This window comes from Petaurus breviceps, unplaced genomic scaffold (assembly GCF_028583685.1).
Source record: "Petaurus breviceps papuanus isolate PSGF00001 unplaced genomic scaffold, PetGlider_PUasm1.0 90723, whole genome shotgun sequence".
Classification (NCBI taxonomy): domain Eukaryota; kingdom Metazoa; phylum Chordata; class Mammalia; order Diprotodontia; family Petauridae; genus Petaurus; species Petaurus breviceps.
This window is the reverse complement of record NW_027187323.1, coordinates 350510-366674: the sequence shown is the minus strand read 5'-3', so window position 1 is coordinate 366674 and position 16165 is coordinate 350510. Positions and strand designations below refer to the sequence as shown.

At 42.7% G+C, this 16165-nt stretch overlaps 3 protein-coding genes across 5 annotated transcripts in view; 2 read left to right on the top strand and 1 right to left on the bottom strand.

The window, feature by feature from the left end:
• CENATAC (centrosomal AT-AC splicing factor) overlaps window positions 1-7951 on the top strand; it is a 9656-nt gene extending 1705 nt beyond the window's left edge. For both annotated transcript variants that reach the window (XM_069066634.1, XM_069066633.1), the window contains exons 2-11: window positions 2161-2324; window positions 3823-3921; window positions 5940-6006; window positions 6098-6160; window positions 6563-6627; window positions 6813-6912; window positions 7006-7036; window positions 7447-7539; window positions 7617-7749; window positions 7839-7951. In XM_069066634.1, coding sequence (XP_068922735.1) covers window positions 2161-2324; window positions 3823-3921; window positions 5940-6006; window positions 6098-6160; window positions 6563-6627; window positions 6813-6912; window positions 7006-7036; window positions 7447-7539; window positions 7617-7749; window positions 7839-7869 — 846 coding nt within the window. In that variant the 3' untranslated portion in view covers window positions 7870-7951. The remainder of the gene's footprint in view (window positions 1-2160; window positions 2325-3822; window positions 3922-5939; window positions 6007-6097; window positions 6161-6562; window positions 6628-6812; window positions 6913-7005; window positions 7037-7446; window positions 7540-7616; window positions 7750-7838) is intronic.
• A 39-nt stretch (window positions 7952-7990) lies between these two features.
• RPS25 (ribosomal protein S25) overlaps window positions 7991-16165 on the bottom strand; it is a 58489-nt gene continuing 50314 nt past the window's right edge. Inside the window, exons 2-6 of one of the 2 annotated variants that reach the window (XM_069066636.1) lie at window positions 12741-12803; window positions 12409-12504; window positions 11417-11600; window positions 8138-8233; window positions 7991-8039 (exon numbers count right to left, since the gene is read on the bottom strand). In XM_069066636.1, coding sequence (XP_068922737.1) covers window positions 8142-8233; window positions 11417-11600; window positions 12409-12504; window positions 12741-12743 — 375 coding nt within the window. In that variant the 5' untranslated portion in view covers window positions 12744-12803 and the 3' untranslated portion in view covers window positions 7991-8039; window positions 8138-8141. Of the gene's footprint in view, window positions 8040-8137; window positions 8234-11416; window positions 11601-12408; window positions 12505-12740; window positions 12822-16165 lie in introns of those variants that run through there. The other variant, XM_069066637.1, reaches the window with a different exon arrangement.
• Window positions 13162-15680, top strand: TRAPPC4 (trafficking protein particle complex subunit 4). Its single transcript, XM_069066635.1, has 5 exons — window positions 13162-13490; window positions 13764-13938; window positions 14088-14191; window positions 15048-15174; window positions 15346-15680. Exons 1-5 carry the CDS (start codon window positions 13316-13318, stop codon window positions 15422-15424), a joined length of 660 nt encoding a protein of 219 aa, XP_068922736.1. The 5' UTR covers window positions 13162-13315; the 3' UTR covers window positions 15425-15680.

The window sequence follows — 16165 nt, the reverse complement described above, 5'->3', positions numbered from 1 at the left end:
GGGGGGGGGGGGGGGGGGGGGGGGGGGGGGGGGGGGGGGTGGAGTGATGGGGCAGGTGAAGGGGAGGAATCTGGGTACCAGTATGGCAGAAAGAAGTATCGGGAAAATCCAAGAGAGCGCGAGGTGAAGGAATTGGGGAAGCCTGGGATGAAACCCAGGAATCTTACGCTTCGTTTTAAGTTACGTTGGGCTGAATGGACGGATGACGAGGGCAGACCTCAGACCTGTTCAGTTCCATTTTACTTCTGTTTTCTCTGATAAAGAGAACATTCTTTTACTAGAAAAGACAGATCAAAAATGGCTAATAGTTTTTCCGTAACCAGGTTAAGAGAGCGACAACCTTAGTCATTGGTCCCCTAGGAACATGCTCAGGTTTTGTGATTGCAGAGTCACTGACAGTCACAAAGACATTTAAATACGGTGTAGAGAACAGGAAGGGCACTTCAGGGCTGAAGAACAAATAATGAGTGAATAGTCTGCAAATTACAGATCAGTGAATGATAGTAACTTAAATTACTGCCAGAATTCTAGAAATAAATAATAATATGGTAAATAAATATGAAATAAATAATAATAAATGCCTTTTGACTTTGATAAAAGGGATGGTTAGTGAATATCTGCCTGGACAGGAAGTGATGATCTCACTAAACCAGTATGACTTCTTCAAAAATAACCATCTGGATTTTAAAAATCTGAATTAACAATATGCCTACCAACACGTAGTAGAAGAAAAGAAAGGAAAAAAACCACTACATCAGTATCAGGACACAACACATGCTAGCCATTTTATACATTATTAACAGATAGTAGTCAACTGTGAAGTGATAGATAATAGAAAACAAATGGTCCTACAGGAGATCATCAGTATTAACAAAATAATTTTTTTAAAAGTATCTGGCACAGCAGATCATGCCAAAATAATCGAATTTACATTTTTCACTGGTTTATTAAATTGGTAGGTCAGGGAAGTGATATAAATTACCTAGACATTAGCAAAAATTTCATACTGTTCTTGTGGACCAGGAGAAATATGGTCAAGGTGAGTGTGTAAGTAGATGACTGTATAAGTGGATTCAGAACCATTGGACTGATAAGACCAAAGGAGTAGACATTAAATGGTTCAAGGGCCTCTACTGTAGTGCCTCATGACACTGTGCTATTTAATGTTTTCCTCAGTGTCATAGGTGGTATGCTTACTAAATTTGCAGGTATCCCAAAGCTGAGAGGGTGGGAGAGCTCTTATTGGTTGACAGAGTAAGGATTCAAAAAGATTTGAACAGACTAGAACATTGGGCTCAGTCTAATAAGGTGAAATTTAATGGGGACAATATATTAGAGAAATAAATTTATATACTTGGGTTCAAGAAATCAGCTTCCAAAGCAGAAGACGAGGAGGCATGGTTAGATAACAATTCATCTGAATTTGCACTCCAAATGAGTCAAAATATGATATGGCAGTCAAAAAAGCTAAATCGGTTTTACAATGAATTGAGAGAACGGTAGTGTGCAAGACTAAGGTTTTCAGTATCATATTGTACTGTTTCCTGGTCAGGTGACATCTAGACTACGATACTCAGTTCTGGACAGCACATTTTAGGAGGAATATTAATAAACTAGAGAATGTCTAGAGGATGGCAGCTTGGATGACTAAAAGGCCTCACAGTGATGTCCTGTGAGGATCATTTGAATGAACTAGTCATGTTTAACCTGGGAAAAGAGAAGACTTAGGAGAGATCTAATCAACTTCAAACATTTAAAGAGATTTCATTATAGAAGAGGGATTAGACTTACATCAACTGGACCTAAGAGGACAGAATGAGGAGTAATGAGTGGCAGTTTAAAGAATGAGGCAGATTTGGGATTAATATAAAGAAAAACTACAGTTAGAGCTGTTAAAAAAAATGAAATGGTTTTGTCTTGAGATATAGCAAGATCTACTTCAGTGGAGCTTCTCAGTCAAAATCTTGACAACTACTTTTCAGAGATTCAGAATAGATTCATAGACTGTGACAGGTTGAAATAGATGTCATTCTGTGAAGGTAAAGAACTTGAAGCAATTGAAGGGAGTGGCCAGGGGCTGGGGAAGAGGTCATTGAATTAAAGGATGAAAAGACTGACTTTGAGCTCCCTCCAGTCCCCCTTCTCCTTTTCTCTCACCAGGTGGAGGCTGCTCGAAAAGCAATCCGGACTGCCCAGGTAGAGCGCTATTCCCCTGAGCATGACCAGTGCTGCTGGTGTCTGTGCTGTGGCTGTGAGGTTCAGAAACATCTGAGCCACGGAAACATGACTGTGCTACATGGAGGTCTGCTAGAACATCTAGCCTGGTAAGTACAGGAAGCTGAGAAAGGATAGGCAAGAGACACATGGTCACAAGGGCTTCTCCTTCCTTCCCTTAATATAGCCCAAGAAGCAGCCTGGCCAGATTAACCATCAGTCAAAGACAACAGTCATTTAAATGTCTGCTAAGTGCCAAGCACTCTGCTACAAAGTTACAAAGGAAAGGAAAACAATTCTTGCCTTCTCAAGGATCTTCCATTCTCTCTCTCTCTCACTTACACACTTACACACACACACACACACACACACACACACACGCACTCGAGACAAATAACAAGGTAATCTTGGGCAGAAGGTGCCAGCAAGGGTCTCATGAGGAAGATGATGATGGAACTGAATCTTGAAAGGATTCTAAGAAGCAGAGATGATAAAGAAATACTAGCCATTGCAAAAGCACATATATGGGGATAGGGTATTATGTGTGAAGACATTCAGTGTCACTGAACACTGCTTTTCCTGTACCAGAGGGGGAAAATAGCCTGAGTTCTCTGCAGTCTTTAATCACGAAGTGTGAACCATAGGGGTGATTTACCATGGAATGACTGACTATTGGAGAAGCTTCTCTGTCCTTTCCTTTAGAAAGAAAAGCCTTGGGGCAGCCAGGTGGCGCAGTGAGTAAGAGGTTCCAGCCTCAGATACTTGGCACTCATACAAAATAACTGGCCAGGTAACCTTGAGCAAGTTACTTAACCCCAGTTGCTTTAAAAAAGAAAAGAAAAGCCTAGCAACAAAACTCAGATCACATACAAATGACTATATTAATACTACCTTATCATCAAAGGTAAAGGACACATCTTTCTTTTTTGTTAAGAATCAGTAAAGTTACAGGGTCAAAGTAGAGAATAGAGCAAGTGGGAGGTGGGATAGGAGGGAGGGAAATATAGTCAGTCTTTTACAATATATCCACTATGGAAATGTTTTGCATAGCTACACATCTACAACCTATACTGAATTGCTTATCTTCCCAGTAAGGGTAGGTGACAAGGGAGGAAGGGAATGAATCTGGAATTCAAAATTTTAAAATCAAATGTTTAAGAAAATATATGTACTATTATTAATATTATTTTACACGTAACTGGGAAATAAGAGATACAGGCACTGGGGCATAGAGATCTACCATGCCCTACTGGAAAGTCGAAGGGGGTATGGGAGAGAGCAGATTAGAGGTGGGGATATCCAATGGGATTACTATTTTGGGGCAGTGGGTAGGGGAAAAACGGGGAGAAAATTTGTAACTCAAAATCTGGCGGAAATGAATGATGGAAACCAGAAGTTAATAAAGCATTTGATTTTTAAAAAATCAGTAAAGTTGAAAATGACATGTATTATCAATAGCAATCTATCAGTTCGGCACCTCTGCTCAACTGATTTCTGGAAATGTATTTTATGGAGGGTTGATTAGAAGAATCCATCTTGAAAAACATATCAGGGCAAAAAAGGAAGAAAGAATCCTTAGTCATTATTTATCATTCTCTTCATCCACAGTCCAGACCACAGGAAAGCAACCAACAAATTTTGGTGGGAGAATAAAGCAGATGTCTTGCTAAAAGAAAAGTTCCTAGTCTCCCAGCAAGATTACTCCCGGTAAGTCATAGGTCATGAGGATGGATACGCAGGGAGAAAAAAAACCCATGAACAGAGATGGCCTTGGTATTGTAGAAAGAACATCGGCCGCAATATAGTCAAAACGGTTTTTAAAAGAAAAAATTTCAGTCTACAACCACATGAGAGATTGCTCCAAGTCACTAATTATAAGAGAAATGATCATTAAAATTGCTCAGGCTTTTTCTTGCCAAATATTAAGCAATCTTACTTTGAAGATTGGGAAATGGGGCTGGAAGGGAAGCCCAATGGGTAGGTATATGCTGTCGGATTGTGTCATTGTGTTGGTTGATTATACTTAGCTGCCTTATTTTCCAGAAATTACTGTGCTTTAAAAATAAAATTAATCAATAAAGCCCAATTTTTTAAGAGCCCATTGGGCTGGATGGGAGTTAAAGAGATTTGAGTTCTTATCCTGACACCAACTAGCTATCTTAGGCAATTTGTTTGACCTCACTTTACCTGTAAAGAGAAGTTTTGAACTAGATGATCTTGGAAGTCCTTTCTAGTTCTAATATTTCATAATCTTGTAACTTTTTAAATAACCAGTGGCTCATCTGGTTATTAAGATCTAACCCTGGGTTCTCAAAAGGCTATGCCAAGGAAGTGAAAACCTTGATGGGTCCTACCAAGATGCAGAGTCAGAGCCTGGGGATGCACTTCATCTTGTCTCTCCTGCCAGGGCAAAACTAGGAGAGACTCAGTCACCATGGTAGGGCATCAGAGAAGTACTTTGTCTGCATCAAAGGAAGGAGTGCCCACAAAGGGGAAACCTGAAGCACTGAATGACTCTCTGAGTCTACCTCAGTAATGAGATGACCAGTCTAACTCAATTGGATATTTACTAAGCCACTAATCTGCACAGCACTGTACCATTTTGTATGTACCTTTTTACTGCAGTAAAGAGGATACAAAGGAAATATTTGATATATTTCCAAAATACTGAAAAACATAAGATGGAATATAATGCTAATTTTTAAAAATCAATTTTCACAAAGATCTACCTTCTTTCCCTCCGTTCCCTCATTGAGAAAGTAAGAAAAACAAAATCCGTTATAAACATGGTGTTGAAACATAAAAAAATCAAAACAAATTCTTGCATTGGCCATATCCCAAAAAATGGCGTGTCAGTCTGTACTTCGAATCTATCCCCTCCCTGTCAGGAAGTAGGTAACATTTCATCCAGTGCTAAATGGAGTAAAATTAAGTGCTAATATGCATGATACAAACTACATTGTGATCCCTTAGAAGTGGAAGAGGTTGTTCATGCCAGGGAAGGGGCAGACCTATTAGCAGTTTCTCAGTAGATGGAGTTTGAGAACTAGTGCACACTTAGGAATTTGAAGCCACAGCCAGCTGGCTCAGAAGGATGATGCCTCAGCTATCACAGGCAGCTGAGGTGAAAAGCAGTTTTTATCAGTTACTTATAAAACAGACCATCTAGTGTAGTCAAACCAACCTTGGGCACAGGAAAGGTAAGGTAACCAAGAGGTCTTGTGTCATTCAGAACCCTGAACTACAGGAAAACAGGTTTTTAATTGGTTTTGCTAATTGCAGTGATGGTTACTTCTCTTTTCACTAAGCATCACTCAAACCAGTGGGAAATGGAAAATGGAAAACTGAAGGGAGGGTCCCTTCCCACCACCCCCCCCCCATTCCCCATGTTTCCATGAAGTAGCCTAGGTTTGAGGTTTTTTGGAAGGAAAGGGCATGACTAATCAAGGATAATACCAAGGTAGTGGGTGTGATCAAAAACTTTGAGAAAGTGTGCAATTGGAGAAGAAACTAGAAAGGGAAGTAACTGAGGGAGAGGATTACTAAGCAGCACAGGTTTGGGGCTGGGAACAACTAGAGGTTTGAAAAGATGTGTAGGTTGGTAAGGAAAAGAGTTCTTTTACTTCTGGCCAGAACCTTGAAGAACAGTTCACTTGGCTGTGCCCCTTCCCCCCCCCCCCCCCCTGGATGACTGGTTCCTTCATCCCTGTAATTTGTCTTTCTAGATTCAAGAAATCTATGGTAAAGGCCCTGGACTCCTATGAGGAAAAAGAGGATGAAATGATTAAAAAGGTAAGTTAGGGTGAAGTTATAGGAATTTGAGCTCTCTATGTGCTAGACAACATCTTAATCTCCCCTGCACTCTCTACAATGCCCCCCACAGATGGCAGCCCAGATCCGAGAGGTGGAACGCAGCCGGCAGGAGGTGGTACAGTCTGTCTCAGAGGTTGGTTTCCAACGGAGGCTCCAGAGCAGTATCCACCATGGCTGGTCTCTTGAATTGCTTTGAGCTCCCCAGCATCTCACCTCCTTGAGAACACATGGACTTCTGTTCTGCTTGGAACCCTCCAACTGAAGGCGCCTTGGCTTTCCAGGGCATCAGACTGGCCAGGATAGTGGTGATTGATGGAGGGGGCTCAATATAGATAGCACTGATCCCTGAGCATAGATGGGCATCACCATTTCCTAAGTCTGACTGGAAGTTACTGGGGAAGGAGGGATTCTATATATTGGCAGGACAACTGTCAATCTGTCCTTTGGGTAGGGGGGGGAGGGTTGAGGGGTGCGGAGGGCATCACAGGCAGGCATGGAATTCTAGACACATTTATTTTTCCTGAATCAAACTCAGCCTCAGGCAGTGCCGGACCCAGAAGAGGGCTGTTCGGCGCCTTGTATCTGGAAAGGAACAAACAGGTAAGAGTACCAGTCTCCTGTCTCCACTTAGACTGGGAATGAAATAGAATAGTGGCACAATTCCTACTACATACATGCAGGGGATATTTAGGCACTGTGAAGTGAGACCAAGTCCCATTTTGGGCACCTGTCTGCTACTAGCTAAGGACCTCAACCTCCAGGCTCTCTCGGGTTTTCTTTTGCAGGATAGCCTCCAGCTCACAGCAGCTCTCCTTGGACCCACTACCTGCCCCAGAACTGAAGTGGATGGAGGCCACACAGTCCCTAACTTTCATTGGACATCAGGTGATGTGGGAGGGGGTACCAATTCCCTACTGTCTTAAAACAAGTAGATTCTTCTTTCCTCCATCTAAACAGGACTCTTGTTTTTAATCATAGGACACACCTGGAGTTGGCAATGTTCATTCAGGTAAGGCCCAAGCATTAATCCTGGCTCATCTATTCCTGATATGTTCCAGTAGGGGAACATTTCAACAACTCTGAGTGAGGTAGGTGCCCCATTTCAAAATAGGCAAAGTGAGGCAGGATTCAAAGGCATGCCTGACTGACACCAATAAGACACTATAATACAATAAGACAATAATATTAATTATTATTAATAATAATTAGTAATAAGACAATAAGACCAGTAAGCCTTATTAGTTAATTAATTAGCTAATTAGCTTTTAGGATTAGAGGAAATTAAGTTAGTCTGGTTCTGAGGATATGCACCTAATCTTGAACCTAAGATTCAAATCCCACTGGCCTTCATTTGTAAGATACCGTCACAACCCTATTTCCAATTTAGTGCTCATAATAGTTTCTCATTTGTTCATTTAGGGGCTACCCCTCCCTGGCTGTTGAAGGATGATGAAGATTGCAATAGCTCAGCACACCAGATTGGACCTTCCTATGAAGAATTCCTCAAAGAAAGTAAGTGAATTAGAGGGGTGGGATTGATTTTTTTTCTTAATGCTCCAACCTTCCATTTTCCTTCTGTCCCCTTGCAGAAGAGAAACAGAAATTGAGAAAGCTACCCCCTGACCGAGTAGGGGCCAATTTTGATCACTGCTCTAGTACAGGTGCAGGTTGGCTGCCTTCCTTTGGCAGAGTTTGGAACAATGGACGACGATGGCAATCTCGGTAAGTAGGGCCTTGGTTAGTTTCAGAGCTTTTTTTTTTTTTTAAACTGACCTTATCAACCTTATCTTTGAATTTTTATTTTTTTCTAGGCATCAGTTCAAAGCGGAAACAAAGCAGTAGCCTGTCATCAAGTAAAGAAATTTTCCCTGCAACTTAGAAGTGTTATGGTTATTGTAAATAAAATCTGTTTTTTTCTAACACAGTCCAGTTGAGTTGTGGCCCCAGGAAACACAGCACTAGGTCTTAGTCCAATAAGTTTATTTTTGAAAATCTACACAGAAATGTTGAACCTGCCAAAGGAAAAAAAAATCAGGATTAGAGTAGCATATTCACACACATATCCTATAATAACCTTTCCTTCAAGAAATGTGACTAATTTTCCCCTTACCATTTCATGCATCTTCAGCAGCTGGAGCATCTCCACCCTTGGTGTTCCTGGTATATATCACTTGTGCTCTGTGCTTGGAAACCAGCTTAATCAGACCTGTAGGGAACAAAAAGGCTACAATGCCACATAATTTTTTTAAAAAGAACCCCAACCACAGTTCTAAGTTTTTTGGCTTTTTGGAGGGCAGTTGGGGTTAAGTAACTTGCCCAAGGTCACATGGCTATAGTTTTTGTGTTAAGTGTCTTAGGCTGCAACTCAGGTCCTCTTGACTCCAGGGTTGGTGCTCTATTCACTGTGCCACCTAGCCACCCCCACAGTTCTAGGTTCTAAAGGAAGATTAAAAATATATATATATTCCTGCATGTTGATATTCAAAGATAAATATTTTAGTGACCTCCCCCACCTTCTCCCATATGATCAGTTGCTAAATCCTTTTGTTTCCAGTAACTGAATCACAACCAGTCTTCCCACTATACCCATCTTAATTCAGGCCCACTTGGGAAAATGGCACACCTGGAAAAGACTGATTACCAAACTTTTGGTCCTCTTAAAAGAACATCTAATTTTGAATAAAAATGTTCAAACACTGGGTTTAGTTGTGAGGAACAAAAATAAGCTAAATAGTTTCCTAATCTATGAAATGTGAAAAGTTGTACTGGATGGCCTTCCCGGCTCTGGAGTCAACAACTCAAATTTCATGCTGGGAACCATTTCCTTTTGCATCAACTTCTCAAACCCTTTTCTTCCTCCCTGCTGAATAATAATATCTAACATCATATATGGACTTACTATCATCACTTTATAATTTTCTCATTTAGTCCTCACAACCCCTGAAAGGTAGGTGCTATTATCCTCATTTTTCAGATAAGGAAACTGAGGCATAATTTAACTAGTGTCCAAGTTTGAATTTGAACTCAGATCTTCCTGACTCCAGACCCAGTTTGGATGGTCCACTGTACCATCCAAATGCCCATATTACTTCATAAGGTTATGAGTAAAAAGCTGGAAGGCAGCTCAATCAACAAGACAATAGTACAGAGAATATAAGAAATTCCTAAATGCAAGAGCTCACATTCCAATCAGAGGCAGATAGATGTGAAAAATGTGTGGCATGAATATGCAAAGTTAATAGATACAAATGCACACAAAATACTAATGGACAGGGAAATCAGAAAAGGCTTCAGGAAGATGGTCCTGGAACTACATCTTATAGAAAGGGACTCTGAAGTCAAAAAGAAGCATCCAGGACCCAAGACCAAAAACACAGACAACAGATGTAGAGGAATAGAAAGACTAGCCTGACTAGGTCAAAGAGTGCAGGAAGGGGAATGATGTCCTATGGGAATGAATGGAAAAATAGGTTGGGGCCAGCACATGTAGGGCTTTAAAAGCTAAACAGCTTTTTATTTTTCATAGGGAGCACCAGGGAGTCACATGATCATATCTGTATTTAAGGAAAATTACTTTAGCAGCAAAGTATAGAATGGCTTAGAGTGGGCAAAGACTTGAGACAAACCAATTAGGAATTAATACAATTCAGCTGAGGTAATGAAGACCTGAACTAAAGTAGCTGTTTGAGTTAAGAAGGGATTGAATAGAAACAGTAATTGTATGTGGAATCCAAAATAAGATGCTGAAGCTTGTAAAAATCCACAAAAGATGGTGGTGGCTCAAAAAATAAATTATGGAATTTGGTAGAGAGGATTTAGGGGAAAATATAATGAGTTCAGTTTTGGCCATGTTAAGTTTAACACATCTCCAGAATTTTCCATTTGAAATGTCCAATTTATTACCATTTTCCCATTTTATAGATGAGGAAGCAGAGGCTCAGGGAAGTTAAAAGATTTGCACAAATGATTGTTGGTCATCCTAGCACATCAACATGCACAAAAATAAGTACCACCCCATCTATTCTTTTGGCTAATACAATCACTCTAGACTTTCTCATATAATTAATTGCTAATTATTCTAGCATTCAACCCCCTAGCCTACCTTCTTTACTCTCACTATCCTATTTCTAAGCCTTCCTACTTAGATTCCTGCAAAAACTTAATCTTCCTGCCTCCAGCCTGTCCTCTCTCCAACCATTTTTCACTAATATTTTTTACTACTATAACCATTCCTCTACTGGAAAGTCCACAATGGCTCCCCAATGCTATAATCCATGCATAAAGCCATGACTGGCATTCAAGGCTTTCAGTCCTCACCCCTATCTCTCCCTTTACTCCTATTCTCCAATCCCTATTAACACTCACTTATGTTGTTCCATTTAGATCCCATCTTCTATAAAACCTTCCCTGAATTTCCCCTTAAGAATATCTACCACACCTCAAATTTCTCAAAGCATTTTGAGAAATTTTTAAAGCAAGTCCTCTGACCCTTCTATCTTTGTATCCCTAGCACTTATCTGTTGCCAAGACCTACTGATTTCACCTTTGCAGTGTCTCTGGAATACACCTCCTCCTTTTCTCCTCTTATAGTCACCACTATTGTGCAGGCCCTCAATCACCTCAGGCCTTGACTATTTTAATAAGCTGCTGACAGGTCTGCCAGCCTCACATCTTGCCCCATTCCAATCCATTCAGGCACCAAAATGACTTTCCTAAATCTAAAGCCTGACCATGTCATCCCCCTACTCAACAAATTCCAGGGACTCCCTAATTGCCTCCAGGATCAAATACAAAATGTTCTTACTTGGGCAAGCCCTTCATAACCTAACCCCCTCCCTACCTTTCCTGTCTTGTTTCACCTTATTCTTCACGTGTTCTTCCAACCATGGATACTGGCCTCCTCTATTCATTCCATTTTGTCAGCCAATTTCTCAGCTCTGGGCATTTTCTCCGGCCAACTCCTCTGTCTAGAACCTTCTCCCTACTCTTCTCCAAATACTGACCTCCTTTAAGTCCTAACTAAAATCCCACCTTATACAAGAACCCTCTTAATTTTAGTGCCTTTGTTAATCATTTCCTATTTATCATGTATAACTGTCTGTATGCATTTGTTAGCATGCTGCCTCTAAAATTCAGGCAAGGGCTGTCTTTTGCCTCTTTGTATCCTTAGAAGTATCCACCACATAGCAAGTGCTTAGTAAAGGTTGAATGGCTGAGTGTCCTATTCATAGTCTAAACTTCTCAGAAAATAGTTAAGTGGACCAATTTGATGAAGCAGGTTGAACACCAGGTGATTCTGACATTGCTTTCCTATTAGATCTTCAAAATATGACCTAAGTCAGAACAGTTAATGCAAAAAATCTGTGAGCTTGTCTCTCCCAGGTTTTACCTTTACTAAGCAGTTCCTGGAGAGCTGCTCGGGCTAGAGAACCCCGGATCTTCAGTCTCTCTGAGACTACTGCAGGGGTGATAAGTTTATAGTTGGGGACCTCCTTGCAGAGTTTGTCATATGTTGCTTTGTCAAATAGAACCAGATTGTTGAGCTTGTCTCGAACTTTTCCCTTGGACCACTTCTGCTCGAGAATGAAAAAAGGGTCAGAAAATACACTGTTAACAGCACCCTGCCTGTTTAAAAAAACATAGAAAGTTTACAATTACGTAGTTTTTCAATGCAAAGCCCCTTTTCAGATACTTCCTCCAAATAACCAGATGAGGTAAACGTTTTAAGTGACTTTCCTAAGATAAAAGTGCCAGAACTGGGACTTGAATAACAGTTTAGTGGCTAAGCTTTGGAGTATGAAGTCCGGCTTCTGACAAATAAGGCCTAAGTAAAGAACGGTACCTTAGAGTGAATAGGCAGTTCCTCATAATTCTTGCCTCAAGGAAAGTATCTACAAATTTGGTAGTATGATCTCTAACCAAAACACGAACTCTGCCCAGATTTCCCAGAAGTGGTCATCCACCCGTTTCAGGAAGCCTTCTACTGTTCTTAATTTACCCCAAACAGGTCAATCAATAAACATTAAAGCTGTTATTATGCTCCAGGAACGTACTAAGCGCCAAAGATACAAAGAAAGTCAACTAAAGCAGTCTGTCCCCCTCTGGGCTCAATGGGCTGACAAAGGACTTAAGTGGATAATGCAACTCATTTCTGGCAGCTCTGATAAGCCAGGAAGATTTTTCTGACTGTGATTATAAACTGCCTTAGAACTTAGCAGCACACAGGTGTGCTGAGAACAAGGCGAACAAATAAAATCCTTCTGTGAACTCAGAGAAACTGGGCCTCAAGTCACGACGCGCGAGTCAGTGGGGCCAGAAAAAGATCCAACTAGACCCCCAATTGTGATAGACCATTCTTGGAATAACCCCGACAAGCTTTACCTTCTTCTTAGCCTTGCCCCCAGACTTGTTCACGGGATCTTTGTCCTTCTTGGCCGACTTGCCGGCATCTTTCTTCTTCTTATCGTCCTTGGGAGGCTATGGGGAGGGAACGAGGGAGGAGGCTTGGTGAAGCTGGGCGGCAGCCCGACGGTGTGCACGCCGTCCCCATGCCTCCCATTCGAGCACATGGGCCTGGGGAGAGCGTTCCCGGCCCCAGGCTGTGCCCCACCCGACCCCCACCACGCCGCGGTCTCCATGCTTCAAACCTCCCTTCCTCTTCTCTTCTCCTCCCTTCCCTCCCAGCCTTCTGGACCCCAGAGCAAGGTGCTCACCATGGTGAGGCTTCAGGTACTGCTGCTGCTGCCGCCTCCGAGCTAAGATGTCGGACAAAAAGGAAGTAGCTGGTAAGGGAGGCCGCTGAAACTCCGTCGGCCGCTAAGTGCTTCCGGGGTTACGCCGAAGGAACTAAAACACAGCGAACTACAATTCCCAGCAGACACCACAAACTCTACGTCTCAGGCAAATAAGGTTCAAGAGGTGTGGACTACAATTCCCAAGATGTATCATAGCCAACGCAACACTGTACAGTCCCGCTACTATGGTAACAATGGGGGAATCTGACGCAGTTCCGCTTATGTTTCTACACCCTCTTCGAGGAACTCGGGGCAAAAAAAAATAAGAAGCTCCCATTACACTCAATAATTAAACCTTATTGAAATGATAAAATAGAGGAGAAGGACCAATAAACTTACGTTGCAGTTTTTCTGTCCCCCACAACCTCTAAAACGCAAAATGGGCTGGCCGAGGATCACGTGTTCTGGGTTTCCTGGGTGGAGCAATCAGGGAGGGAGGAGAGCTTTTAGGACTAGAGTAGGACTGGAAACCGGAAGCAGCGGCTAATGGAGCTATGGCGATCTTCAGCGTTTATGTGGTGAACAAGGCCGGCGGCCTCATCTACCAACTGGACAACTACGCGCCTCGAGCCGAGGCTGAGAAAACCTTCAGCTACCCTCTGGACCTGCTGCTCAAGCTACACGACGAGCGTGTTCTCGTTGCTTTTGGCCAGCGGGACGGCATCCGGGGTGGGCGGGGTCTTAGGCGCGGTTCTAGGCGCGTGGGGGTGGGGCTGAGGAGTGGTTTCCCCAGAAGGGGGCGGGACTTGTGAATCCTGGAACCCGATTTGTTCTCTCTTAGGGGGCGGGGACCCAGAAATCGGATTTGTTCCGGCAGAAGGGATGGCGGTTTTAGGGTTGGTTTTAGATGGTTTTAGGGCTCTGGGCTTGTTGCTTTTGGGGTCGGATTCGGTCCTGGAGGTGGTGGGAGTGCGTCGGCTGACCCGAGCCTTGCTTTTGCAGTGGGCCACGCGGTTCTCTCCATCAATGGCGTGGATGTGAATGGCAAGTACACTGCGGATGGGAAAGAGGTGCTGGAGTACCTGGGCAACCCCGCCAACTACCCCGTGTCCATCCGCTTTGGCCGACCCCGTCTCACGTCCAATGAGAAGCTGATGCTGGCCTCCATGTTCCACTCGTGAGTTGCGCTCTCGCGTGGGGGAGGAGGGCCGTTCCTTCTCCCGGGAGACCCGGAGAACTTTTTTTACCCCTCCCCCACCCCCAAGCCCTATATCTCGATTTCCACCAAAGCTGGTCATACCGGCAACTCGACTTGTTTGCACGCAGGCTGTTTGCCATCGGCTCCCAGCTGTCTCCCGAGCTGGGGAGTTCAGGCATCGAGATGCTCGAGACAGACACCTTCAAACTCCATTGCTTCCAGACACTAACAGGTGCAGAGCCCAGAAGGGGAATGACAGGGACAGGGGGCTGGGCGGCGGGGGCTCTGTGGCTGGCCTTGGGGCACTGGTTTGGTAAGGAGGAGCCCCGTATAGTCAGATTTCCTTTTCCTTCTTTTACACCAATCAAACCTTTAATCTAAGGTTGACTTTCACATGTGGCTCAGATTCCCTCCTTCCCCTTTCCACAGGGAAATTCAAACAGCATAATAACTTGGTCTCTAAAAATGGATTTAGATGTCAAACAAATGGCTTTAACAATTCCTGCTGTTGCTGATGTTACATACCATTGTTCCTGCGCCTTAACTAAAATAATTAAGTTGAGTGGTTATTGGTTGTTAATTTGAGACTTATTTCCTCTGGAAGATGGGCTTCTCAGAGCTTCCTCCTAGTCTACTGGGAAGAACATAGCCTACACTGGGTTTGTTCCTTGCTCTGTCACAAAGAATCTGTGACCTTTAGGAAGTCTTGAAAGTATCTAGGTCTTTTTCTCTTCTATAAAATGTGCATCCTGTCCTATTTTCCTAGAAAAGTTATAATTTTAAAAAGGAGATGAGATTCAAAAGAGCTTTGCAAAGGTAAAGGTATACAAGTACAAGGTGGTGCTATTGTAATTTACCAAATTTTATACTTATCAAGATTCTTTCATAAATTATGAAAGTTGAAAAAGACCTTTGAGGTCCTCAAATCCAGCAACTCTATTTTACAAATGAGTAAACGAGCCCAAAGAGCCAAAAGAAATCATCCAAGGTCATGTAGCTAGTTTATGGGAAACTAAGACTAAAAAAAAAAAAGTTTCTTCTTGGGGTTTTTCCTACTATACCATGCACTGTGTGACTGTTCCCTACAGGCATCAAGTTCGTAGTACTGGCAGATCCTCGACAGGGTGGAATTGATTCTCTCTTGCGAAAGATCTATGAGATTTACTCAGACTTTGCCCTCAAGAATCCATTCTACTCTTTAGAGATGCCCATCAGGTAAGTTGTCCCTCCCCAACCCCTTTAATTTAGCCTGTGGTATGAAACCAAGTCAGTAGCTTCTTGGAGGGAAGTCCCAAACTGAGGGTTTTTCTGCCTTCAGTAATTAAGTACTATTTTAAGTCCCTGTAATTCTTCACCTCTTACTTGTGGCTTCTGGGCCCAACCCAGGTGTGAACTGTTTGACCAGAATCTGAAGCTAGCCCTGGAAGTGGCTGAGAAGGCTGGGACTTTTGGGCCAGGGTCATAGGCCCTCCAGCAAAGACCAGAGCTTGAGACGGACTCAACCATTTTACTAGGATGGCGATCCAAATTCCCATGTTAGAGCACATCAGGAAGAGTGGAGTCTGAGCAAGAGAGGGTTAGTGTGGTACTTTCAAGAACCAACTATTCAATGTACCATCTTCTCTTCCCTGTATATAATCATACCTCCCCAATGTTGTACAGATCTATTTATGAAAGGAGTGAAACCTAATTGAAAATACTGTAATAAACATTCCTGTGAATCCTGGGGTACCCTGTTTCCTGCTTTGGGTCTGCTGAAAAGTAATAATAGAAGGCAGCAAGACAGAAGAATACTAGAAGGAAATAATAGGGAAGGAGGGGGGGATGTCTAGAGAAATAGACAAAGGAGAAACGGCATAATCCAGTTGAAAGAGCACAAACTGAGTAACCCAAGACCTACTGTCTAATTCTGACTCTAGGACTAATAGCTATTTGACTTTAGGCCAGTCTCTTAACTTCTAGATAACTCAGTTCTTTCATAGGCTCTTATAGCATTGGAAGGGAGCTAGGACATCTGATCCAGCATCCATTACAACATTCAGGCAGAGGCCAGGTAGCAACTTGTTGGTTAAGGGATGGACATCAAGGAAGTCCCTTCCAAGTTACATTCCATAAGATTTTTGTGATAAACCTAGCCTTCTCCTAAAGACCTCCACTGATGAGGCACTTCCAGCTTTGCTAAGGCCACCCATTCCACACTGAAACA

Bases quoted from the DNA above. Each gene is read 5' to 3' on its own strand.
- TRAPPC4 (XM_069066635.1), top strand. From the start codon at position 13,316: ATGGCGATCTTCAGCGTTTATGTGGTGAACAAGGCCGGCGGCCTCATC. The intron at 13,939-14,087 runs GTGAGTTGCGCT...GTTTGCACGCAG, and splicing joins CTGGCCTCCATGTTCCACTC to GCTGTTTGCCATCGGCTCCC. The intron at 15,175-15,345 runs GTAAGTTGTCCC...GGCCCAACCCAG, and splicing joins TCTTTAGAGATGCCCATCAG to GTGTGAACTGTTTGACCAGA.